A 24,926-nucleotide genomic window follows, 5' to 3' on the forward strand; every position below is an offset into this window, starting at 1 on the left:
TCCCTGTCTGGAGCTTGAAGGGGGTGTTGGGGCAGGAGCAGTCCCAGCCGAGCCCCTGAACCCATCGCTGCCAGCACAGCTCAGCCCTGAGGCACCGGGGTGGGCAAACAGCCCCTGCAGCCAGACGGGGAGGGAGGAGAAGGGGGGGAGGATGAGCTCTGAGCCCCCACCTTGCTCCCCAAAAGAACAGTGCCGTGGCCCGGACCCCACACTGGGGCAGGTCGGCCCAGAGCCCCTGTGGGCCCTCGGGGGCTGCTCCGTCCCACGGGAGGGGCAGAGGCCGAGGGGGCCCGGCCCGGCCCCACACCAGGGGCTGCTCCCCCACAGCACCGCGGCCGGGGGGTCTCACCCCATGTGCTGAGCCGGGGTTTGTGTCCCAGTTCGAGCTGCGCCTGGAACAGCCCGGAGGGGCTGCTGGAGGGAGGGAGGGAGGACACCCAGCCCCAGGGAGGGCAGCGAGGTGGGTGCTGGAATGTCTTGGCTGGTCCAGCCCCAGGTGAGGGGGCAGAAGCCCCGGGTCTCTCCTGCAGCCTCAGGGCTTACTGGGCACCGCGGGGTCCCTGTTGAGGTGCCTCTGGCCCAGACTCACCCCTGGGGCTGCTGGCACAGTGCAGGGCCCCGGCAGCAGAGCCCGGGGGGCAGCTGGACCCATCCACGTTTGGGGCTGAAAGGGACGGTGCTGTTGGGGCACAGCGGTGCCTTGGCCAGGTCCCACAGCCATCAAACTCAAGCCCTTGAAACAAGCCCTGCAGAGGCCAAATTTATTTGCAAAATTTCACTGCATCTTCAACTTTCAATGCTCGTTTTTGTTGCCTGCCCAGCACAGGAGCTAAAATGCAGCAGCTCAGGGTGGGCACCAAAGCAGAGCCTCCACCTCCCTGGGTACACTGCCCGTGCCCCGGGGGCTGCCATGGGGCCGACCCTCCCCACACCCCCACAGCAGGAGCCCTGAGGGGGGTCTGGCCAACAACCCCAGCTGTGGAGCAAGGAGGGGCAAACCCTCCCAGGGGAGTTGCAGCCTCATTCTTCCATTAGGAAGTGACTCCTCTGCCCTGCAGCACCTGCAGGCTCAGCCCAGGTTTCTCTGCTGCTGGAGGGAGATGATTTCAGCCAGCCTTTGGAAATCCACATCTAGAACCACTGTGAGTGCAGCTCACAAATTTTCCCTGACTTAGAGAGGACTCATTTAAAATTGAGTTGTCCCTCAGTCCCGTCCCTTCCCTCCCTCCCTCCGAGCAGGGCAGGAACAGAACGAGCTGGGGGCTCCTGGTTCAGTTTGTTAAAAATGAGCATTTAATGACTGAGTAAGTGGCACAGTTTTGGCCAAAACAAAAACATCTCGGGAGAAAGGAAACACAGTTGTGCTGCAGCTGAGGAACAATCTCACCCTGCCCCACGCCAAGGGCAGGGGCTGGGCAGTACCAGAGCATCAAACTCAATCATTCCTCCAGAACAGCTGGAATTGGCACACGAGGAATGCTCAAAGTTCTCTGGGCTCACAGCAGCTTTACAGGGAATACTGAAAACAACTGAGGACAAAAGCAAGGGGGGCTGGGGAGGAGATCACTGAGGAGGGACAGGACAGGGCTCAGCCAGGTCTGACTGTGCAGCTCTCCCCAGACTCCCAGGCCCTGCCGAGTTCTGAGCGTGTGACACCTCAGACAGTGCAGACACTTCATTCCTTCCTTCCTTTCCTCTTCATCCCCACCAGCCAAACACAGTGTTCCATGGCAGCACGAGGCAGGGAACCAGAGAGTCCATCCCTCAGCACTGCACAGCATCACCCAGCCCCAGAGCCGGGCAGCACCTGGGGATGGGGAACACCCTCCCTCAGGAACAGCCCTTGGGAATGGCGGGAGCACAGGACACACGGCTCCGACTGTACAAAAAGGCAGTGGAAGGCTCTGCTTCCAATCCATGAAAAAGCACCAGGAACTGTTGTGTCCAAGGCCAGGGACAGCAGGAGCAGCTCAAGGCAGCAGTGGAAGTGGTTCAGTGGTTCACTGTTCTCACCTCCCCCTTGATGCAAGGGGTGGGAGGGTCCCAACCCAAGGAGCAGCTCCGGGAGCACGGACCCCTCGGGTCAGGGCTTTCCTGGCAGCTTTGCTTTCCACCCCCCCAACTTGATCCCAGTTACTCACATCCCTGCAGTGACACGTCAGGCAGAGCTGATCGTGTTCCAGAGTAACACTGTTCCAGGAGAAGTTTCCTGATTACAAATTCATTGTGGCAATGAATGCACTGAGAGCACCAGTGCCAAAGGTTTGTAAATACTACTGAAAAAAAAACCCAAAAAAGAATAAATCATCCTTCTTTCCCCCCAAAAAAAACTCAAAAAGGCTGCATGAGCCTGCCCAGCCCAGAGCCCTCCTCTGCAGCACAGCCTGGCTCAGGCACTGAGCCAAACCCCAAAAACTTGTGCCATCCACATAATATCACTAGTAAGCAAAGAGTGAGGAGGAAGCAGAAAGGCTGGAGAAAGCAACTCCACTGTCAGTGTCCAAGGCATCCTGATGCCAGCATTCCCTGTGCTGGGAAGGACATGTGCCATGGGATTCCCCTCCACATCGAATCCCCATGCCCCAGTTTGCTTTGATCTCCAAGCTGGTGCAAACTGAAGGAACTGAAGAAGTCTGGAGGAGCCTGTGTGAACTCTCCTCCACAGATAACCAGGATCTACATGGAAAATAAAGGAAGGACAGAAGAGCTGAGGAAATAAGGGACAGGATCTCAGAATGAAAATTATAAACCCATAAGTCAGGAAAGCCCAAAGCTGAGGGTGTTGAAGCTATTGCTGTAAGAACGCCTGGAAAACCGAACGGAGACTCCTCTCTGCAGCAAGGACACACCTGGAGAGGGAAAAGGAGCAGGAGTTACTGACAGGAGAGAGCCACAGGCTGGAGCTGCACAGCACTGCAGTCAGGCTGAGCCATGTCCCTGGGGATACCCCACACTGCCACTGCCCCTCTCCTACAGCTTCATCTGGGGACAGCCCCCAAGCCTCCAGAGCACACAGGATGCTGTCAGGGAGCCAAAGGTTCACAGTGTCTTTAGGATAAAAATTTACAGGGAGAATTCTTCAGCTCTTAAGTGTTGTACCAGGCTGTGGAAGAGCCCAGCACCCAGCGATCCCAGCATCCAGTCCCAGTCCTGTGCCCAGGGGTGGGGAGCACTCCTGTGCCAGACAGGGGCCGACCCTGCTTTCCCCCTGCAGTTTAGACGTGCCTGTCAGACCAAGGGAAGGGGGAGGAAGGTCCCCTGGCACTCAGCAGTGGAGCCTCCTCTCACCCCACAGGCATGTCCACAGATGCTGCTCAACTCCTCCAAAACCAGCACACGGACCAGCCAGAGCAGGAGAAGGTCACATCCATGATCATCTACTGCACAGAGGGAGAACTCCCTTGACATTTAAGTCTGCCTGTCCTGCTGGTGCAGTCTGAGTGCCAGGTTTTAGTGTCCCCTCCTTCCCTGGATTGTGTACCTCCATTTTTCACATCTGCAGCCATTACAGACCAGAGCTTGAGCCCCTGGTCTGACAGAACTGCTGTCCCAGAAGACGGGCAGAACAGCTACTTCCAAGATGTTCTTTGACATCAGTGAGAGACTGCTTCCAAAATACTGAGCTTCCTAAGTCCAGGAACCCCTTGCTCAGTTCTGCCCCCGTTTTCAGGAGTGTGTGCTTCAGTGGTGCTCTGGTTCTTAACCTGAATTTAATCCCAAACTCCTGCCTGTGTATTTATACTTCATTATGTGTCAGTTTGCTAAGGGAACACCACCCCCATCTGTTCCCCAGGGGCACTGCCCACCCCTCAGCACAGCTGGAACACGGGTGTGAGCACCAGCACACCCCATGGCCTGCCAGCCTTCCACCAAACAATGTGCAAGTCAGATGCCAGGAGAAAAGACTGGGCAAGTAATTTTTTCCCCAAGGAAGAGGCTGAGATCATTAAACATTACCAGGGATCAGTCGTGATTGACTGAGGGGAACTTGAGCTCTGTGATCTCCAGGTCGGGGGAGCTGCTGCCGCTGCGGTCGCTGTAGGTGTCCCTGCAGGGGCACAGGGTGGGTGAGAGAGCACAAGTGTCTGAGGACCCAGAGCTGCACCAGCAGGCAGGGGGCTTGGTGTGAGTGCTGCCAGCTCAGGGGGAACAGCAGAGCACACACAATTCCCAGTGTAGCCACCCCTTAGGAAACAGGGCTGGGTCAGCACCCGTTTTGAGGTTTGTCAATTAAGATGATTACACATGTAACAGGCATTTTGAAAGGCAAAGTTACTCTAAATGAAATTAATTAAATCACTGTCACATTCTGTAAAGAGCCTGCTTTCATCTTTGATAACATTTTGGCCAGTGTTGTCAGGCTGCTCTTGGATCCCCCATAACCTTCCCTTCTCCAGGTTGAGCAAGCCCAGCTCCTTCAGCCTCTGCTCACTGGCCAAGTTCTCCATCCTCCTGAGCTTCCTATTCCCAGCAGCTCTCTGCTAACCCCTCTCCAACTGATCCATGTTTGACTTGTGCTGGGCAATCCCAAACTGCACAGAATGCTCTTGATGGGGTCTCTTAACAAATGCCAAGTAAAGAGACACAATCACTTCTCTCCATCTTCTGGCTGTGCTCACTCTGACAGGCCAGGATGCTGTCCATGCATCCATCCCTCCTCAGGCAGCCCAGGATGCTGTCCATCTGTCCCTCCTTCACTGCCCTTGCCCACTGCTGCTTCCCATTCCTTTGCTGTTCCCCAGTCCCTGGTGAGCAGAGTTGTCCCTGCCCAGTCCTGGCCCCTGTCACTGTGAGGGATTCCTGGATGCAGGACTCTGCATTTACACTTGCTGAGCCTCGTGAGGCTCCTGCTGCCCCCCTGCTCCAGCCCAGGCCCCTCCTCAGGGGTACAGTGTGTGTCCCCTGGTTCTGTGTCACATGGAGCCTCATCCCAGGGCAATGACACCCACTGGAAAAGGAAGAACGGGGAGCACAGGCCTAGAACTGCCACAAATACTTTTAGGTTACATGCCAGCCACGAAACTATTTGTGACCACAACACAAGAGACTCCCAGAGCAGTGGGATGCTGCAGCACAGAGAAAACTTCAGCTCCTCTGCTGTGAGGAGCCATTTCAAACTCAAATGTGCAAAAGCAGGTAATTAAAATATCCCTCAACCCTCACTGAAGTGAGTGACCATCACACAAGAAGCTGCCCTGGAGTACCCCTGACACACTCACCTGACTGCCCTGCTGCCAACACCAACCAGGAATCCCGTGGTGCAGCTGCACTGCAGCTCAACACACCAGGCAACACTTTCCTCTGGGCATTGCACTTTCCTGGGTTTGACACAGTCAGTGCTAATTCTCCTTGGCATTCAGTCTGTTTTTTTGTTTAGTGCCTGTCAGCACTCAGCAGCTCCTCAGTGTTCTCTGGGAGGAGGAGAAGGGTCCCCACCACGTGGTGGGTGTTTGTTGCTCAGTGCCCAAGTGCTGAGCAGAACTGCAGGCACTGGGGAGCAGCAGCACAAGTAAATGCAGCACTAAACCTACCCAAAACATCAGCTTTGCAAACTGAAACGAAGAAAGCTGAAGTCAGCAGAAGTCAGCTGCAACCACCAGGACCTGTTCTTTAAACCAGCAGCAGGAACAAGTTTTTACAGACCAACCTGTACCCGGGACTTGTATGAGGAACATGGGGAAAAGCCACGAGGTCTCCACTCATTTAAAAGACAAGGCCCTGCCTCAGTTTCCCCAAACACCCCTGACCTGCAGCATGAGGCTGCAGGTCTCCTCTCCCTGAAGCCAGAGACAGCTCTGTGGCCCCAGTCAGCCCCAGCACACCAGACAAGAGCCTTCAAAGAAAGAGTGGAAAGAAGAGGTGCTGCAACACCACCAGTTATCCCCAGTAAATCTGTGCCAAGAGGATTTTCCAGTCTATTGTGCAGGAAGCAGCACTGTCCTGTGACAGGGCTGAGCAGGGTCCTTCTTAAACCCACCTGGGTGAGAGCCTGCAGCCCTTCTGTAGGTAATGGGTGAGTCTCCCTGCAGATGCCAAGAGGAGCCCAAAGTATGGGGGCGATGGCTTGATGGGCCTGGAGAGGAACTCGGGGTGGTACTGAACACCAACGAAGAAAGGATGCTCTGGGGGGAACAAACAAAACATTCAGGTCACGTCTCTCAAGCCTGTGGCTGAGCTGCAGCTGAAATGCTGATCATGCTGAAGCCCTGCTGATGGGGAAGTGTCACTTCTATCCTGCCCTCTGTCTCTAATGGACAGCACATGGGATTCTTTTTTTACTGTCATTTCATGGATGGAATCACTCTGAGAGAGTCTGGTCTGGTCCCACAAAAAAACCTGCTCAATTACCCTCCAACCACTTTCCCTGGTCCATCCCACACCCACAAACCAACTGCTTAAGGACTCACCTTCCAGCTCAACCACTTCCATCCGCTCTCCCTCCTCATCCTGCCCTACGAACTTCAGACCTTGTTCTTCAAAGCACTTTTTCAATTCTGGATTGACCTAGAAGAGCAGAGGCAAGAAAAGCCATGATCTCTTGTGTCTGGATCACACAGAAAAGCTCAATACCTACCAGAGCATTTTTACCTCAAATCTGTGTCTGTGTCTCTCTTCCAAGAAATCATGATCTCCATACAGCTTCCCTGCACCAAGAGGAAGATGTTCCTTAGAGCAGTGATACCAAGTTTGAACACATCCATATGAACAGCATCCATCAGCACCTGACACTTCTGGAGGGGACTAAATTCCCCCATTTCCATTTCCCTGCTGGAACAGTCTGAACACCTGCCATTTAAGGATGCTTTAACATTCCCAGATCTAACTTCCCATACCCACCACACATGCACGCCATTCCCAGGAAACATTTCCAGAAGAAGGAAGAAGTGCCTTACTCATGATTGAATTCTTGGTTTGGAAGAGTGTCCTCCTCTTGCCAAGCCTCATGGTCCCACCCATTTGCCCAGGATTATGTTCTGGCATGTCTATGACCTGTGAAAGCATTCGGAGAGGGAGGTGGGAATGGGGGAGGAATAACAGTCCGAGGCAGACTCTGAAACATTAAAGGGAAAAATCCCCACCAACATTCATGCAAAAAACAAGCAAACCACCCCAGGAACATTGTCTTGACAAGGCAGACCAACAGAACTAGGTTAGTTGGCCAAGTTACTCGAATAAAGGCTGCACAGAACATACGGAAGGTTTTTCAGGAAGCTTTCCCATAGGAAACAGCCTAAGTCAGAGTCTACACAGATCCCACACACCAGTTCTGTGCTATTTACTGAACTACATGTTAATATATAATGGCCAGTCTTCGCGAGCGAAGATTTGGGAAAGGTCATTAACCCTTCGAGCCTGCGCAGTGGATTTTTTAGGTGAGACACAGCGTGCGCTGAACTGAGCCCACCCTTTAATCCTGAGGTTCATCTGCCGGGGCCGAGCAAGCTTGGACAGTGGCAGTGAGGGTCTCAGGACGCAGGTTTGTTTAGAGTGACCTTCTCTTAGATGGATTGCCTCACAGGGCTAACGAGCTCCATCTGCCCGGGGGGCCGGGAATCGAACCCGGGTCGCAGCGGTGAGAGTCCTGCACCCTAACCACTAGACCACCAGACAGAAACAAAACCCCCAATCACTTAAACTTTAATAAATAACTTCACAGGTTGGTTTTTGAGGACTTTCTCCTTTTTAGTAGTACTCTGAATTCTAGTAGAAGAATCATTATGGTGGACACTGCATGAGGCACACAGAGTCTGCAGACTAAGAAACGTAGACTCAAAAATCTGTCCACCAGTGTTCCAAGGAATTCATTATGACTATTATAGAACAGTTTGGGTTAAAAGGGACCTTAAAGCTCATGCAGTTCCATCCCCTGCCATGGGCAGGGACACCTTCCACCAGCCCAGGTTGCTCCAAGCCCCGTCCAACCTGGCCTTGGACACTTCCAGGGATCCAGGGGCAGCCACAGCTGCTCTGAACAAACGTGCCCAGGGATGTGCAGAGCAGTCTGACACAGTATATAAGGATATTACAAGCAAATCACCATAAACTCACCACTGGATGAGCAGTTTTGGGGTCAAATTCTGTCGAGTTCGCATCTGCAACATAACACTCAGCAATTACAAATTCCCTCACACCACGACAGGCACTTACAGACCTGCCCCAGGTTCGGTTGCTTCCCATCCCCAATCGTGCTGAGCCCCTCACAGGCACAGAGCTCATCCCAGGCAGCAGGAATGGGGCTGTCAGCACTGCCTGGTATCCATTTCAGAGGCTGCAGTCTTGGGGCAACCCACCTCATGCAGTCACTGATAAACAAGGGTCATTCAGGAAAAACACACATTCAACAGCTTCAAATACAGAAATAAAGGCAGGGAAGGAGGGAGCAGAATGCTCCAAGAAACACCTCTTCCCCACCCTCACTCCTGGTGAGACTCAGAGTCAGGCTGAGAACTCAATTTAGCACTCTGTGAACAGAATTTTGTTAACAGGGACCCACCCAGTCCAAGCAGTGGAGCTCAGAAAGCAATTGTTCTTTCTCCTTTGAATTAGCAAAGGAGATGGGAAACATTAAAAGTTACAGGTATTATAAAAAAAAACCAATCACAGGTATTACTCAAGCAATCCAAGAAATGAGCAAAGGCAGGAAGGGTTTTGTGCCATTACCTTGCCAGCCAAGAACACTGCGAGCAAACTCCACCACGGCCAACTGCATTCCCAAACAGACTCCTGCAGAGGGACAGGCAGCACATAGATCATCAGGACAAGCACCTCTGAGCCCATAGTGCAAAGCACACACACCCTCACAGAGCATCCTGAGCCAGAGGAACACCTGGATGAGGCAGACCCTGACTGGGATTTAGGGGTCTGTGCCCTGAGCAGCTTCCCTGCCCTCCCTTTCCCCACGCCCTCCTCACACCTCAGTTCCAGTCTCTCACCACAGCCATTTCACTGAAATGCAGTCACGAGTTTCTTGGTGCCAAGATCCCTACAGCCTCCTCTGAAACTTCCTCTGAGACTCCCACCCCCTCATTACAGAGATTCCTTGTCATCCCATCCCAGCCAACTCCAACCACTTCAGAGCTCACTGGGGATGAGGCTGCATTCCCAGTTCAGCTGAGCACAGACTCCTGTCCTCCTCAGCCCTCACAACTGCACACCAATGAAAACCAGGGGAGCTCTTGCTGTTATTCAACCTCCTTCCTTGCTTTATTTCTTCTTGAGGATGAAGCATGTTTCTCACCTAAGAAGGGTTTTTTCTGTTTTCTTGCCCAGGAAATAGCTTGAATTTTGCCTTCTGTTCCTCGAACACCAAATCCACCAGGAACCAGAACTCCACTGCATGAGGATGAAGAGAGTCCATTCACATGGGCTCACCAGCGTGCTTCCCCCAAACCCATGTACCACCTCCCTCCCATAAAACCTTGGACTTGCAAGACCTCCCTCCTGAAAAGGGCTCTGAAGTAGCCTTCGTGGCAGGGCCTGGCTGCAGCACCATTTCCATTTGGCTCCACATGAACAGTCACATAAAATGTCACTGGACTGTCAGCGAAATATTTTATAAATGCCAATTTTACCCTCCCAAGAGAGATCCCAAATACAACACAGGTTACCATACTGGAATGGTTCATGTTGTGGGACTCATGCTCTGCACCAAACGTGTTTGCAGACACACCACCCAGCCAGGCCTGTGCTGAGGAAGTCACTAGCTGCAGTGTCAGGCTGTCCTAACACCAAACTCTGTAGGAGGTTCTTTGTTCTCCTGATCCCACCCAAACCCTGAGGGGCAACAGGCCCCCCTTGTGCTAATTCTTGGCACTCCTCTGCATCCTACCTTCTCACACTTTGTTTATACCCCATTTACACCTTCCATTCCCACTCTGGCTTTTACAGCCTTTATCAGGACCTTTCCTTTCTCCTTATTTCCTCTCGCCCTGTTTCCCCCTGATCATGCAAGTGAGTCTGGGCACATCCTCACCTGCACGATCATTTCCCCCACTGCTGCCTTTCACCACCTCCCTCACTTATTTAACAATTCTCCATTTAACATCTTATCCTCAGTGTCCCCGAGAGGTGTGTGGGGCCACGTCAGTGCTGGAGCAGTGCCTAAGGAAAGAGTCTCCAGGGAGGCCCTTGATCCCAAAGCTGTCAATAACAGCAGGTTTCTCAGCCATGCTCCCAGGAAATGGCCAGGGAAGGAGAGCCTTACTCAGCCCCACACAGCTTCTGCCAGGCCTCGTGGTACCGCACGGGCTCCTCCTGCAGCGTGTCGGGCTCCAGGTCAGCAGAGTCAATATACTGGGAAGAAATCCAAAAACAGAATGATGAGATACTGCCACAGGAGTGTACAGCATCTCCTGAATTCTCATTAAATTAAGATAGCATCATTCCTCCTGGAGAGCTCTGCATTTGTCTCCTAATGGATACTTGTGTTTTTTCTGGGCTGATTTCCCATCTGTCAGCCAACAAAACTGTTTTCCCCACCATCCTACCACCAATGCACAAAAAGAAACCAGGATTCTTTCCTCCCCTCTCTGCAGCTCTGCTGTGACAAGAATCCCAGACTCTAATGTTAAATGTGAGGTGTGAATGGAGCACAGTGAGGTGGGAACATGGGGCCACGCAGACACAGACCACCACACAGCAAGAAAAAACTGGATCACTCTCTCAAATATGCATCCTCTTCAAGCAGCACTGCAGAAGAAATGGCCAGTCTTCGCGAGCGAAGATTTGGGAAAGGTCATTAACCCTTCGAGCCTGCGCAGTGGATTTTTTAGGTGAGACACTGCAGAAGAAATAGGATATGGTAAAACACAGGCCTCTGTAATTAAAGGGTGCTATGGACATGGAAAAAACGCCTGCAATTTTTCCAGTGTCTCATCTCCAGTATTCCAGTACCTCAACTTCTGGATGTTCTGGCAGGCTGTTAACCCTTTAAAACAACCATTTTGTTGTCTTGTTTTTTGGGGTTTTTTTTGGGAAGGGGAGGTTGCAGTGCTGCTAGTCAGTTCTTTAACTAACTACTGCTAATCAGTTCTTTAACGTAAGATCTCCACATACAAGGCTTGCAGAACTCACTCCCCTCCTGAACCACTCAGATACAGCTGTGTCAGGGACTACCCACAGTTGCTCATGCAGGGTTTGCACTTCACCAGTCCTACTTGTTTTTCTTCTCACCTCTACTTGACTGAAAGGTAGCCCAAACCTAGACCAGTGCTGTTATAAAGCAACCACCTATTTCAATGACTCACTGGCAACATAAGACTGATGAACACTAAAAAGAGTATATTTAAATGAAAGTAAAATTTCTGGCAACAGACACGTTTCACCTCTTCAGAGCATCCAGCTACAACCAAGACCCCTAAAAGCACCTATGCAGTCAAAACAGCATGAAAACCTTAATAAAGCCTGAGGCAGGAGCATATAAAAGCTGTGAGTACCGCAAGGTTAATGGCAAAAACCCTAAAAAGGCTCACTTGCAACAAATGTCAGAAATTAAAGCGGACAGTGCCTTCCTTCAATCCTGAGCACTGAGGAGCTTCCATCCATTACAGACACCTCGTACAGCTCACAGCACGAGGGGCTGGTTTGCTCTGAAGCCATTTTAGGCCTGACAACAGCTGTTTAGATGCTGTAACCCAGGGACAATTTGGAACTTCTCCCTTCCTGTCTCTGGGTTTGTGAGTATCTGAATTAGGATGGGCAGCACTGCAGGTGGAAGGAAGATGGGTGAGGGGGGGAATTTTGTCTACACACAGAGAGCCAGCCCCACCTTAATGTCAAGTTTGTGGTTGATGGCCAGTGCAGAGTGCTCCAGGGCCTTGATGACAGACGCATAGGAGTCGGAGAACTTGGTGTATTTGCCCACGAGTGCAATGGAACATGTCTCAAGCAGACGGTCATACCTACAGCAAACCAGAACACGAGGGTTATTCCATCAGAAACAGGATAAGATTCACTTACATTCTGTTCAGCTTTTCAAGGAACAAAGAGTTGGGCTCTTCAAAGTCTGTCCAGCAGAGCTGACAACTCTGAAAGAGTGACCTTTTATAATAATTATGATTTAAGCACATCAAAGCAAGATCAAAACCAAAGCAATGACAGAGGAAAGCAGTTGCAGAAAGCCACATATAAATTAACTCATCTCTCCTTATGCTGAAAAGCCATTTTGAGCAGATCCAAACCAAACTGTGTTTTCAGGGAGCTGTATTACATTCAAAGGCTGCAGTGACGGGGATCAAAGCACAACTCCATGTGTGTTTGTACTGCACAGGATCTTCCCACGGTGCTGCTGACTGAGTTCACTTCAGCAGCTGCAAACACAGAAAGGAATTTTGGAGTTCTGGGACTGTGCTGCCTACACCTGCATTCCCCAGCACCTGGCAGCACTGGATTTACACAGCATTCCTGGCCATAGCCAAGAGTTGGTTTAGTGTTTATCTCAGAACTGCCAGGTACCTTCAACCCATTGGGTACCAAGGGCTTTCCCCATCAAAAGGGAATGTTACTGACAGGCTTGGCTTGTGTCAGGCACAGAAATAAAAGGAAACATCTAGATCTTGAAAAATAATCTCTTATAAGGAGACAAAGGTTTCAGAAAGGGCCTGAATGTCAACTGAAAAGACTCTGTTCACTATTTCCCCCCAAACATGGAGTCTACTCCTCACAAGAAAAAAATCCAGTGTCCAGGGATTCTCAGACAGAACAGGTACCAAACACTTGTCTCACCTGCCTGAAAGCACACTCAAAGGTACTTTTTATTGACATTCCTGATGTCTCCATATGCCTACAAAAGATTTCGACACTTTGTAATGTTATGAGAGTTTTTTGAATAAAAAGGGAGGGCAGAGCTGTCCAGCTTTTAATTACTTCAGACAGGGTTTGACACAGACAGGACACCACCAACACAAGATAAGGACCTCAGGAAATTTGTCTCACAGGATTTTATGGAAAAAGGCTGAGAGAGCTGGGGTGGTTCAGCGTGCAGGAGAAAAAACTCCAGGGAGACCTTATGGCAGCCTTTGAGTGAGAGCGTTTATGAAAGAGATGGGGAGAGACTTTTCAGTAGGGCTGTTGTGCTATGACAAGGGGTGATGCTTTTAACCTAAAAGAGGGCAGATTTGGGCTAGAGATGAGGATGAACGTTTTTACAATGAGAGTGGTGAAGCACTGGCACAGGTTGTCCAGAGAAGCTGAGGATTCCTCATCCCTGGAAACATTCAAGGTTTGGATGGGGCTCTGAGCAAAGAGGAAAGAACAATGTGAGCACATAAGAACACCTGAGGAACAGGAAGTAACACTCATCCCCTCACCACCAACAGCCAAGAAGAGACACCAACCTACAGCCTGAACTCCAGCCCAGCTCACCTGTCAGCCATCTCCTTCCACTTGAGGAGCATCCTCCTGGGCTGCCTCTCGATGGGAAGGTCCAGCCTGTGCCTGAAGTAGTCAACAACCCCCTGCTCCTCCAACAACAGAGGAACCCGGTAGATAGAGGAGACATCATGAACACAGATGACCTGTTCATAAAGCACAGGTGCCATTAAAACACAGGAATTCAGTGCCTGGGCAACTGTTTTTAGACAGATATTCAGAGTGTTCCTGTCTCTAGCAGAAAACCACCTAAACTTCCAGGCAATAACATGTGTTTAATAACAGAGCAGCACAGGAACAGCTTCATATTAGTTTCCATATGCTCGGAAAGGCCCTTCTGCAGTAGTTCCCAGGTATTACTGCTCCCTGGAGCTCCTTGGGAAAGGCTATAACACAGTAATCCAGCATCAGGAAAGCACAGCTGCTTGGCAAGTTATGTGAACACACAGCAAAGTTCAAAGAACACTTCAAAGAGACTCCTGGATACAGAATCCCAACTGAAACTACAGCCAAACTGCCACAAGCCCAGTTTCCTGCTTCCTTCCACTGTCCTTCCTAACCAGGGCTCCCAGTTTGATTTAAACCCAGGGAAATCTGTGATCCCAATACAGCAATACATTTTACAGAATGTCCTTTATCCAATTTAGGATTAAACAATTAAGAGCAAAGAATTCTTAGGTCAATGAGGAAAACCTGCATCAACAGTTCTACTTCATTGAAATGGGCTTCCTTAGAAAATATGGCTCTGGACAACTGTCACCTGTCCATCAAGAATGAGGCTGTACTTTAGGGATCCAAAATACACTGGCACAACTATTTTTAAATCCTCATTTCTCCTGACTCAAATGAAAGCAGAGTTCAACACTGCACCAGTCAAACCCCCCTGGCTGCACATTTTCCTCCTCTGCAGCCAGGGCTGTTTCCTGCTCAATCCAAATGCAACTGCAGTCAGAGCAACCACTACATAGAGCTGCATTAAACCTCCCAGACAGTGACAAGGGCCAACTTATTTTGAGTTCCTGGCCAACACGAGGTAGATATTGTGCTGATGACACATCAACATTATTGCCAGCTACTTCTGAATGCAGTGCTTGAATGCACAGGGCTCAAGTTTGGTCTTGTTGTAGAGGAAACTAATTAAAATGACTTGACAGAACCTGGGACTGGGAAGTGACACTCAAATCGTTCACAAAAAGACAAAATGTTTCAAGCTCCAGCTGGATTGGAAAGTGCTAATATTCAGCCTACAGACTTTTTGATTATTTTCCAAGGTCCACCCCAGACTGTGCTCTGAGTCTCAGTATAAGAAGGATCATGCTAACATGGAATTTCTGCACGTACGTAACATTCAAGTAAAGCAATGCTCCCAAATCCCATCTCGATTTCTCAGTGCAATCTCTTCTCATGAAATCTTGGGCAGAAGAGCAGTGTATGAAACACAGCTGTGTATCCTTTAAACTTAATTTTGGGCAACTCTTTGGCCTCTAAATACTGGAAAATCTCATTCTTCTTGAATACAGAAGGAAAGTGGAAGGATAAATAAAGTCAAAACAGGTGTTCAGAAATTACCTTGGATTCCATTGAATTCTCTAAGCTTACACCACTTTATAAGAAAACCTGGGTACTGGCACAGAAAGGATTGGTTTAGCACCAGGTCCATGTGTAAGGAAGGTAGGTAAGACAAAGCAGCACATGAATTATGCAGCTACCAAAACACAGAGCTAGAACAGAAAACCACTATACTCAGATAAAACTCCCCTCAGTGTTTGACAAACAGCTGGAATATTCACTGCAAGGAAGTGCAGAAAACAATCTTTACCTGTTCTGGTTCAACATGACAGAACATGGAAATCTTTTCTTTTACTGAGGTATCCAGTGGAGTGGAGCACCTGCAAACAATCTAACAGAGCAGCAACATCAGGGCTGTGAGGCACAACACAAGTACTCAGGCATTCATACAATAAACCTGGAAAAAGAGCTGACTTTGTGCAGCCTCTGATTTGAGGAAAAACAGACCAACTCAGTCACTTTTCCTTTTTTATCACCACTACACAAGAGCTCTCAACTTAAGCATTATTTAGACAAGAATGTTGTTGCAACATGCCAGAAGTGCCTTTTTAAATTCCAAGCCGTGAGCAAACCTTACCAGATCTGGGGAGAGACCAAGACCTCGGAGTTCACGAACACTGTTCTGGGTGGGTTTGGTCTTCTGCTCTCCTGTCGAGCTTGGCTGGGCAGAGAAGAGCAGGAGTTGGTATGTCAGATGATGATGATATGCAGCAATGATTCATCAGGCTAATCAGGACTCTCCACTCTATTAAATCTTGCAAAAGCTTTGCCTCAGTTCTTGGACAAATCACATGAATCTTATGCACCCCTGTGTGCTGCCTTTTTAATTTCCAAGACTGAAAGCAACCAGCAGAAACCTCAGTCCCAGTTCTGCCCAGTAAGCAGGTCTGCACTGGAGTATGGGAAGGAGAGGGACAGAGGTTTATCCACTGCTTCTGACAAATACCTAATATTTTATATTTCTGATTTTTCTCTGTAAATCACATGGCCTGGACAGAAGCAGAAAGAGAGAGAAGAGAACAAATATTGCCCTGTACTCCAGGAACTATCAATCTGCTCTGTCAAATGCAGTTCCAACACAAGGAATGCTCATGCTCTCCCAAATTTAGCATAACCACAGAAAATTTTTTTCAGCAATGACTCCTGCACTAGAGATTTTTTTTGTTTATCTAGGACTGCAAATTGTCTCCAAAACCAGAGCAGATAATACAGCTGAGGTTATATCAGGCATTATATGGCATAAAGGACGCTCATAAGTTTTTGGTGTTAACTGGAGTTCACCTCACCTGCTTGGCACACAAAGATACTTCGTTTTTCTTTGTGATTCCTAATTAACTGATTCTTATCAAAGCACCACTTCATAATACCTTTTCTTAGGTTTATCTTTGACCCAAGAGCCCCTCAGATTGTTACGGCTCACACAGCAGTCAGATGTGAGAGTCTATGAAATTACTGTTAAAGATCAAATCACATTAAAAATATGGTCTAGGGCAAAAAAAACAAACAGATTTTCTTTCAAAATATTATATTTTCAAATTTCAGAAGTAACAAAGCATATTTCATGAGCAACAGCTAATGTAAATCTTGCAGAGGGAAGGGGAAAGCAAACAGAAACAAGAATATTACGGAACTCCAGGAGGAGCTTGGAATATAATCTTATTAATGTCTAAATGGCCATGAAGTAGCTTTACAGGCCATGCAAAGGAAATGAAAATGAAAGCTTTCAGCCCTGGAGATCAAGTTTACCTGCAAAAGCTAGGAGACAATTCCATAAAGAAAAAAACAGCAGTTAAAGATGCAAAACTGCACTTGCTGCAACTCCCAAGCCTTTATTACATATTTGCAGACTTTTAAAAGTTTCTGTTCACTTCCTGCAAGACTTAATAGGTAACCACGTAATCTCTGCATTTCTGCATAGAAATACAAAAGGAACAGCACCTGGAAGTACAGCACTCCAGAAACACCTATTTGAGGAAGCAAGTTTTGGACTGAGGAAGCCTCTGAGCCCCAAAATGTTTTACCTGGGGAACGAGGCTGACATGGATGTTACAGAAGTTCTCTCTCTTGGCTTTGAACTGGAACTGGCGGAAGGCCTCGATGAAGGGCATGCTCTCGATGTCCCCCACCGTGCCCCCGAGCTGGGAACACACACACAGGCAGAATTTAGTACCAAAACATCACCTGGAAGTTCTATGCTACAGCACAGGAAAATATACATAACAACACACAAACATCTCCCCAGCACCTCCCTCTGATTCCCCAAAGGAGCATCAACACAAACACAGCTTCCTTCCCAGGGGCTGCACCCATCTCTGCTCTGTGAGCAGGGACAGGACCCAGGGAACGGCTGGAGCTGTGTCAGGGCAGGCTCAGGGTGGATCTCAGGGAAAGGTTCTTCCCCCAGAGGCTGGTTGGACACTGCCCAGGCTCCCCAGGGCAGTGGGCACAGCCCCAAGGCTGCCAGAGCTCCAGGAGGGTTTGGACAACGCTCTGAGGGACAGGGTGGGATTGCTGGGGTGTCTGTGCAAGGCCAGGGGTTGGACTGGATGATTTTTGTGTGTCCCCTCCAGCTCAGGATATTCTGTGATCCTATTCCATGCGAAGCACCAGAATTTGCCACCTCTGCACTACTTCCACAGCCTCCAACCTACTCCGACTATTATTTTACCTTCATCATTTCCCCAAAAATCAAAAAGCCACAAGAAAAACAGCTTCTGATATGGGCAGCACCTCTCCAGAGACATCAGCTTTACCTCTATTTTCTCTTCAGGGAAAAGATTTAGATGTTAAAATTACGATTTATGAAAATTAGGTGGCACTGAGAAGCAAAATTTCTGCTAAGTTTTAGGAACTATATAGTGTGCTTATACAAAGGCAGGAACAAAGACAAGACTTGGAGCCTTCCATCCCTTGTGAGACAGAGTCTCCTAAGCACTTCAGACCTGGGTTTGTGATCCTGGCACACAAACTGGCACTCAAACTGCAGGCAGAGCCCTAAGTCACCATGACCTGGGCACTGTGACAAGCTCCCTCTCCTGTGTCAGCATATCCCAGCAGTCTTTGCCCTACTGCATCTCCTTTGGCAGCAGAAACATTCCATAAACACACTGGAAACTGCACGTGTTTGTCACCACTAACTCGTGCCATTCCTTGTCCCAGGTCTACGTTTGAACTGGTCACTCCAAGGCTCCTTTTACTGCTGAGAGGAAAAGACAACCCTTTCCAGAGGGAGATTTACCTGCTCTCCCTCCGCCCACCAAGGAAGAAGAGGGCACAGCACGATTAACTCAGACTTTGGCATATTAAGTTACAAGAGCTAAAATTCATTCTAGAGGTTAATTCATAGAATTTCCTGAGCTGGAAGGGACTCAAAAGGATCATCCAGTCCAACATCTGGCCCTGCACAGACACCCCAACAATCCCATCCTGGCCCTCAGAGCGTTGTCCAAACCCTCCTGGAGCTCTGGCAGCCTTGGGGCTGTGCCCACTGCCCTGGGGAGCCTGGGCAGTGCCCAACCAGCCTCTGGGGGAAGAACCTTTGCCTGAGATCCAACAAAAACCTCCCCTGAAACAGCTTCATGTTCTTCTCTAGGGTCCTGTCACTGCTCACAGAGAGTGCTGCAATTCAAAAGATTAGTCCCAGTAAGTCAAGTTACCAAGGGAGATTTTTAACCCATTCAATAACATGCAAAGTGGAACATTTCTGTAAAGAAAATTTATTATGCAAAATACACACATGGTTCAGTTTACTCCATACAAGAAGCAAAATTATCAGTTTTTTACTAGTTACAAACCTCGATCACACAAACTTGGGGTTCAATGCCATCTTCATCCACAGGAATCCGTGCCTGCCTCATTACCCATTCCTGTATGGCATCTGTGATGTGGGGAACGACTGGAAAAGAAAGCCAGGCAAGGATTAAAGCCCGCCATGCACACATTTCTCCCTCTTAACTCATTACAGAGCAAATTACTGACAATCACCAGCCAGGGCTTCTCATATGGCTTGAGCAGGGGTCTGTGTCTTTAAAGAACTATGCATTTTTTAAGTGATTATTCTTGGCTGTGACTTTCAAGGGCCTTGGCAGGAAATGGAATCCTGCCTCAATTTAAACGCATGTAAGTAACACTTCCTTTAAGCTAAAAGATTCAAGTACAAACTGTTCTTTGCTCTAAGCAGCGAGAGTTACTCTGTTTTTAACTGTTTGTAAAAGTCCTAGTGCAAACCAGCTGTGGAGGTTGGTTAAAAAGGGAAGGGACTGATCTGATCCTCAAAGATCCTCTGGGTTCTCTAAAGACACGATAGTTACCAAAACCAAAAACCATTTTATCCAGCTTACAACCAACCCCCAGGTGTATATCTGCTCACAGTTATCACTGGCTACATTACACAGCTGGACCCAAGGCCAGCACAGTCCCAACATGCAGGATTGTGCAGAGCCTCAAGTGAAGATGAAAGACATCCAGCCGGGACTGAACTACAAGATGTATTTCTAAGGACCAGAAAACAAGCTTTGCATTACCTTGGACCGTTTTGCCGAGATAGTCTCCCTTCCTCTCCTTGTTGATGACATACTGGTAGATCTTCCCCGTGGTCAGGTTGTTGTCTTTGGTGAGTCGGATATCCAGGAAGCGCTCATAGTTCCCAAGGTCCAGGTCCACCTCCCCTCCATCATCCAGAACAAACACCTCCCCTGCACACACACAAAGGGGCACAGCACACGTCAAACAGTCCACAGAAAAAATGGAAGAATTCAGGGCAAAGAAACACCTTCTCTGACTGCCACAGCAAGTTTAGAAGTGGCAAATAAAACTAAAAGCCTTATACAACAGAGGACTAGTGCATTGGGGACAGAGCCCCCCAACCAGGCAGCAGGAACAGAGCAGAGAGCACATCCCTGCTGTGGGCTGGGGCACAGCAGCCCCACCGGCCAGCTCAGGGCGTGCTCAGCCCGGGGTGCCACAGACAGGAGCGGGCACAGAGGTTTGTGCAGAGCGCAGCGACGGATGGGGATGGATGGCTCCTTCCAGGCCAAGCCGCGGGACCACCCGGCAGAGCCCGCACCCACCCGGGGCCACCCGCCCGCGGGGCACTCACCGTGCTCATAAGGCGAGAAGGTGCCGGCGTCGATGTTGATGTAGGGGTCGATCTTGATGGAGGTGACATGCAGCCCGCAGGACTTGAGGATGGTGCCGATGCTGCTGGCGATGATCCCCTTGCCGATGCCCGAGATCACCCCGCCCGTGACCAGGATGTACTTCATCTGCCCCGCGCCTGGACCGGCACACCCGGCACCGCCTCAGCGCGGGGCTCAACACTCCCGACAGCGACCCCGCGGCACCCCCGCCCTGACAGCGACCCCCGAGCTGCGACCCCGCCCGCCCCTGAGGGCCTGTCCCCGCTGTCCGCTCCTCCCGTCCCCTCCTCCTGGCTCCTCCCGCCACAAATTCCCGCCACAGCCGCGGCTCCACTGAGCCGCCCGTGTCCCCCCCTGCAGCCGCGTGGGGTCCGCGCGCCCCCCCCCCCGCGCCGCCCCCATGGTCCCGCCCGCCGCCCTCACCTGTGTCCGCCGGGCGCGCGCACGGCGCGGGCGGGGGGTGCGGGGGGTGCGGGCGGTGCGGAGCGCGCGCGGCGCCGGTCCCCAGCAGCTCGGCGGGACAGCGCATGAGGCCGGCGCTGGGCGCGGCGCACGCGCGGCTGCCCCTCAGCGCCTGCGCAGTACGGGGGGGGCGGTCCCCGCGCCCCAGGGCGGGAGGGGCGGGGCAGAGCCCCCGCGATGGCTCCGCCCCCGGCCCCGCCTCGGCCCCCTCAGAGCCCGAGGAGCCGAGGAGCGGTTTGAGTTGGAATAAACCCTTTAACATCGGTGGGGCCAACAGTGGCCCCAGCCCTGCCGGGGCCACCACTAACCCGTGTCCCCGAGTGCCATGCCCACACCTTCTCTGAACATATCCAGGGATGGGGACTTCACTGTTCCAGGGCTGAACTATCCTTTCAGTGAAGAAAGTTTTGCAATATCCAACCTGAACTTCCCCGGGCGCAACTTGAGACTATGTTCTCTTGTCACTTGTCAGGGCAAGCCCATCCCTTAACCGTGTCCCCAGGTGACACATCCACAGGTTTTTTGAACACACACTGGGACGGTGATTTCACCACTGCCCTGGGCAGCCTGTTCAGTGCCTGACCACCCGTTCCTTTGTTGAGGAATACCTCTGGCCCTTTGTTGAGGAATACCTCTGGCCCTTTGTTGAGGAATACCTCTGGCCCTTTGTTGAGGAATGCCTCTGGTTCCTTTGTTGAGGAATGCCTCTGGCGCAGGTAGCTCAGTTTGCAACCTGCAGATTGAGATGCAGATTGAGCTCTAGGTGCGAACTGCCAACCTTTGGGATAACAAAGGACATGAAGAGGAGAGATGCCAGCCGGGTGGATGGACATGGAGAGGGGCGCAGGAGCAGGGGACTCAGGAGGAAGAGCAAGACTTGCTCACTCACGGATTGTGACGGTATAAAAGCCCAGGGATCCTTTGCTCAGGGCCCCTCCTCTGAGGCACCAGCTCGGAGCTGTTCCTGTGTTACTGCACCACGAATAAATTGCATTATGGAACGAGGCATCTGAGGATCTGGTATGGGAAACCTGGGGTGGAACCGGTGAGGAAATCTGGTCTGACTGTGTGAGTGTTGGGTGTGTGGGGAGTCAGTGACTCCCTTGGGTCACTGGAGAGGCTTCAGTCCCAGCAGTAAAAGTGCCTTGAATTGGGAGTGTGACTGCCAGAGAGTCTCAGGAACGGTCAGATTGGCAAATTTCCTTAACACAATGAAGAATTTTTTCCCTAATATCCAACCTAAACCTCCCCTGGCACAGCCTGAGGCCGTTCCCTCTCCTCCTGTCCCTTGTTCCCTGGAAGCAGAGCCCGACTCCCCCTGGCTCCCCCCTCCTGTCAGGGGGTTGCAGAGCCAGAAGGTCCCCCCTGAACCTCCTTTTCTCCAGGCTGAGCCCCCCCAGCTCCCTCAGCTGCTCCTGAGGTGGATTCTGTCGTTGTTGGTCTCCTCTGCCAGTGTGCCAGCACGTTTCTCCGTGGACATGGTCCCTGTGTGTTGATCAGCTCTGTGGGCAGAGCTGTCTCTTGCTTTTCCAGGGACAGGGGTTCTCCCCCCACTGCTGGCACAGTGAGCTGCACAGTGTGCACAGGAGTTCAGGGCCTGGGGCCGCCCTGCAGGAAGCATTTGCTGCCAGAATTGCCTGGCCATGCTGATCTCTTTCTCCATGAAGGGCCCCTCTTGTTTTCTTCTGTTCTGCAAGTAGCTCCTAAGAGAGAAAAACATTTCCAGCAGCTTTTCTGAGGAATGCTGGTGCTGGGTCTGGGGACGGTGAGATAGGGTGACAGTGCCCAGCAGGGAGGGTGTGTCTGTGCTCTGCCTTCTGCTCGGGCTGTTACTATCTAAGGGCATATCCCAACAAGGCACAGAGAGGCTGAGCTCTCCCAGGGCTGGGTCTAGATGTCCCAGCTTTTCCCATTTCATGAGCAGGCCATAAGACTCATGCCTTGTGACTGAGGGAATTTGGGGAGGGTTGTGTAACCTAGATGTGAGCATCTCCTTTTGGACGCACAAATCCCTTTCTCAGTGCCTCATTAAGGCCTCAGGGGTCAGACATCCTGTGGTGCTCAGAAGAGAACTACACTCAGTGGAAGCTATTATAAGCATTAAATGGTGTGGAATAACAGTGACCCAGAAAAGTCAGATCACTAATATCTCAACTTATGCAAAATTACATCAACTTTTTGGAGGAGAAGTGGGGGAAGGTATGTGTGTGTGTGTATGTGTGTGTCTCACCCTTAATTTTGCCTTAGTAAGTTTTGCCCTCAGAGTGCCTTGTTTTCAGCTCTCAATAAAATACAGACTGAATATTTTCCTTTCAGAAACGTGAAATGAGATGAAATGGATCCGCTCTGATTATTTAACCGGATTTGATTAACAACAAAACAAATTAACTGGAAAGCATTGCTGGGAGGACTGGCATAGCTCTGGGGAATGTTAATGTGTTACTGGGATTATGCACGGAATGAATAGACTGGAATCCTCAAATACTCACTTGAACTTCCTTGTTATTCAGGAGCCTATTGGTACAGGAAAAGGTTTATTGTGATGTTACATATATATTGTGTTAATGACAGTGATAATAAATTACATAATATGTTACTATGTTCTTATGTTAATATATTGCTTATTATTAATGTCTGCCAGATGCAAGCCCTGCTCTACAAGCAAAAGGTTTGCCAAACCTGCTTCTGTGGGCCCTTATCCTCCAGCTGAAGAGCATATGAGAGAATGATCAGATGGAGAAGACAAAGGTGCACAAACATTTTGAAGCAGGTGATGGGGTTTTATGTGCCATGTTGGCACAAAATGCTGCTCCAATTGGCTCAGTGTGGAGTGAGGTGGGGTGTCCTACAAACAGGTACCTTGGCAGACATGTCTGTGGGTTCATGTGAGACCATGGTGCCTGTGAGGTCACTGCCTGCTCTGGACCTCCTGATGTACCCAACCTGCCAGAGCTCAAGGAGCCCTGCTCCTGTGGGGTCCCCCATGGGCTCAGGGGCACAGCTGCCTCACCACGGGCTGCAGGAGAACCTCAGCTCCGGCTCCTGGAGCACCTCTCACCTCTCCTGCGCTGACCTTGGTGTCTGCAGAGCTGTTCACATGTTCTCACTCTGCTCTTCTCTGGCTGCAATTTTCATCTGGACAACAACTTTTTTTCCTTCTCAAATATGTTATCCCAGAGGCGTTACTATCATTCCTGATGGGCTTGGCCTTGGCCAGCTGCTGCTGGTCCATCCTGCAGCTGGCTGGCATTGGCTCTGCAGGAAATGGGGGAAGCTTCTGGCAGCTTCTCATAGAAGCTACTCCTGTAGTTCACCTGCTACCAAAACCTGGCCATGCAAACCCAATACACGCTGTCAGAAACACCCCAGTGCAGGGTCATCCTTAACCACTTCTTTCACTGGTCGTAGAGAAAAGTCTCACTGTCTGAACTGAAATCCCATTCTCAAAATCTTGTTGCAACAGGTCACGCTGTCATCTTCAGGAGGGACCATGCTAAGAGGACGCTGCAAATGTCCTGACTGGAGTAACTGCATTCTTCCTTACTGGTGAAGTCTGGCAGCTCTGAGGGCTGGCTGCCACCCCATACTGGGCAGCACTGCCCAGAAAACACTTTGTCTTTATTGTTACCGGTGTTGATCATCACCACAGGTGTCTGATATTACATTTAGTAGCTGTCTCAGTCATATGGGGTTGGGTGGGTTTCAGCTCATGCTCCTCTGACTGGTGCCTGCTCCAAATGGCAGTGGTGTGGGTGAGGACATCCCTGTCACCATCCCCATCCACCCTGACCTATCCCTTGGTAGACCTATCTCCCCAAAGCAGAGGGCTTTGCAGGAGAAGGTTGGAATCACCAAGAACAGACACTTGGAATCACAGAATCCTAGAATAGTTTGGGTTGGAAGGGACCTTAAAGACCATCTTTAAAGACCAGAAAAAGTTCCACTCCCTGCCATGGGCAGGGACATCTTCTACTAGACCAGATTGCTCCAAGCCCTGTCCAACCTGGCTTTGGACACCTCCAGGTTGAGCATTTTATGTGCTGCTGAAGTGCCATGGATATCTCTGCCTCTGAGTACCTGTGAAAAGCATCTTGGCTGATTTTTAAGTACAGAATATTTCAGGCATCTCAAAATCAAAGCATGAGGGTGATTGTCATCTGCTCTGCTCCAGATTCACCCTCGCTTCTTACTCTGTGGATGCTGAAGCGGTGATGAAATAGTTCCTGCTGTGATCCAAATATCTTCTAAAAGGCTTCTTTGGTGGTTTGGAGTGGAAGCTCATTCTTAGTAATTCAGGTCTGTACTACCTGAGGTATGATGCTGGTCTGTCTTCTGTAGAGGTGACTGTAATAATCTCCATTTTTTAGTTTTTCCTAACCAATTCCCATC

At 50.3% G+C, this 24,926-nt stretch overlaps 1 protein-coding gene and 1 long non-coding RNA gene across 2 annotated transcripts; one reads left to right on the plus strand and one right to left on the minus strand.

The window, feature by feature from the left end:
- Positions 1-1,270: 1,270 nt before the first annotated feature.
- CTPS1 (CTP synthase 1) lies at positions 1,271-20,529 on the minus strand. Its single transcript, XM_017830553.1, has 19 exons — positions 20,499-20,529; positions 20,036-20,212; positions 19,461-19,631; positions 18,732-18,832; positions 16,959-17,075; positions 15,515-15,598; positions 15,188-15,268; positions 13,363-13,514; positions 11,768-11,900; positions 10,205-10,293; positions 9,239-9,333; positions 8,662-8,724; positions 8,050-8,093; positions 6,894-6,990; positions 6,589-6,644; positions 6,408-6,504; positions 5,978-6,122; positions 3,958-4,048; positions 1,271-2,849 (listed from the first exon to the last, which is right to left on the minus strand). Exons 2-18 carry the CDS (start codon positions 20,199-20,201, stop codon positions 3,964-3,966), a joined length of 1,776 nt encoding a protein of 591 aa, XP_017686042.1. The 5' UTR covers positions 20,202-20,212; positions 20,499-20,529; the 3' UTR covers positions 1,271-2,849; positions 3,958-3,963.
- Positions 20,530-20,711: 182 nt separating this feature from the next.
- Positions 20,712-24,416, plus strand: LOC108504983. The gene is made up of 3 exons (XR_001877332.1): positions 20,712-21,582; positions 23,179-23,285; positions 24,001-24,416. It is a non-coding gene; the product is annotated as an uncharacterized LOC108504983 (long non-coding RNA).
- The last annotated feature ends 510 nt before the right edge of the window (positions 24,417-24,926 follow it).

The sequence above is a fragment of the Lepidothrix coronata genome, unplaced genomic scaffold (genome assembly GCF_001604755.1).
Source record: "Lepidothrix coronata isolate B3197 unplaced genomic scaffold, Lepidothrix_coronata-1.0 Scaffold180, whole genome shotgun sequence".
NCBI lineage: Eukaryota > Metazoa > Chordata > Aves > Passeriformes > Pipridae > Lepidothrix > Lepidothrix coronata.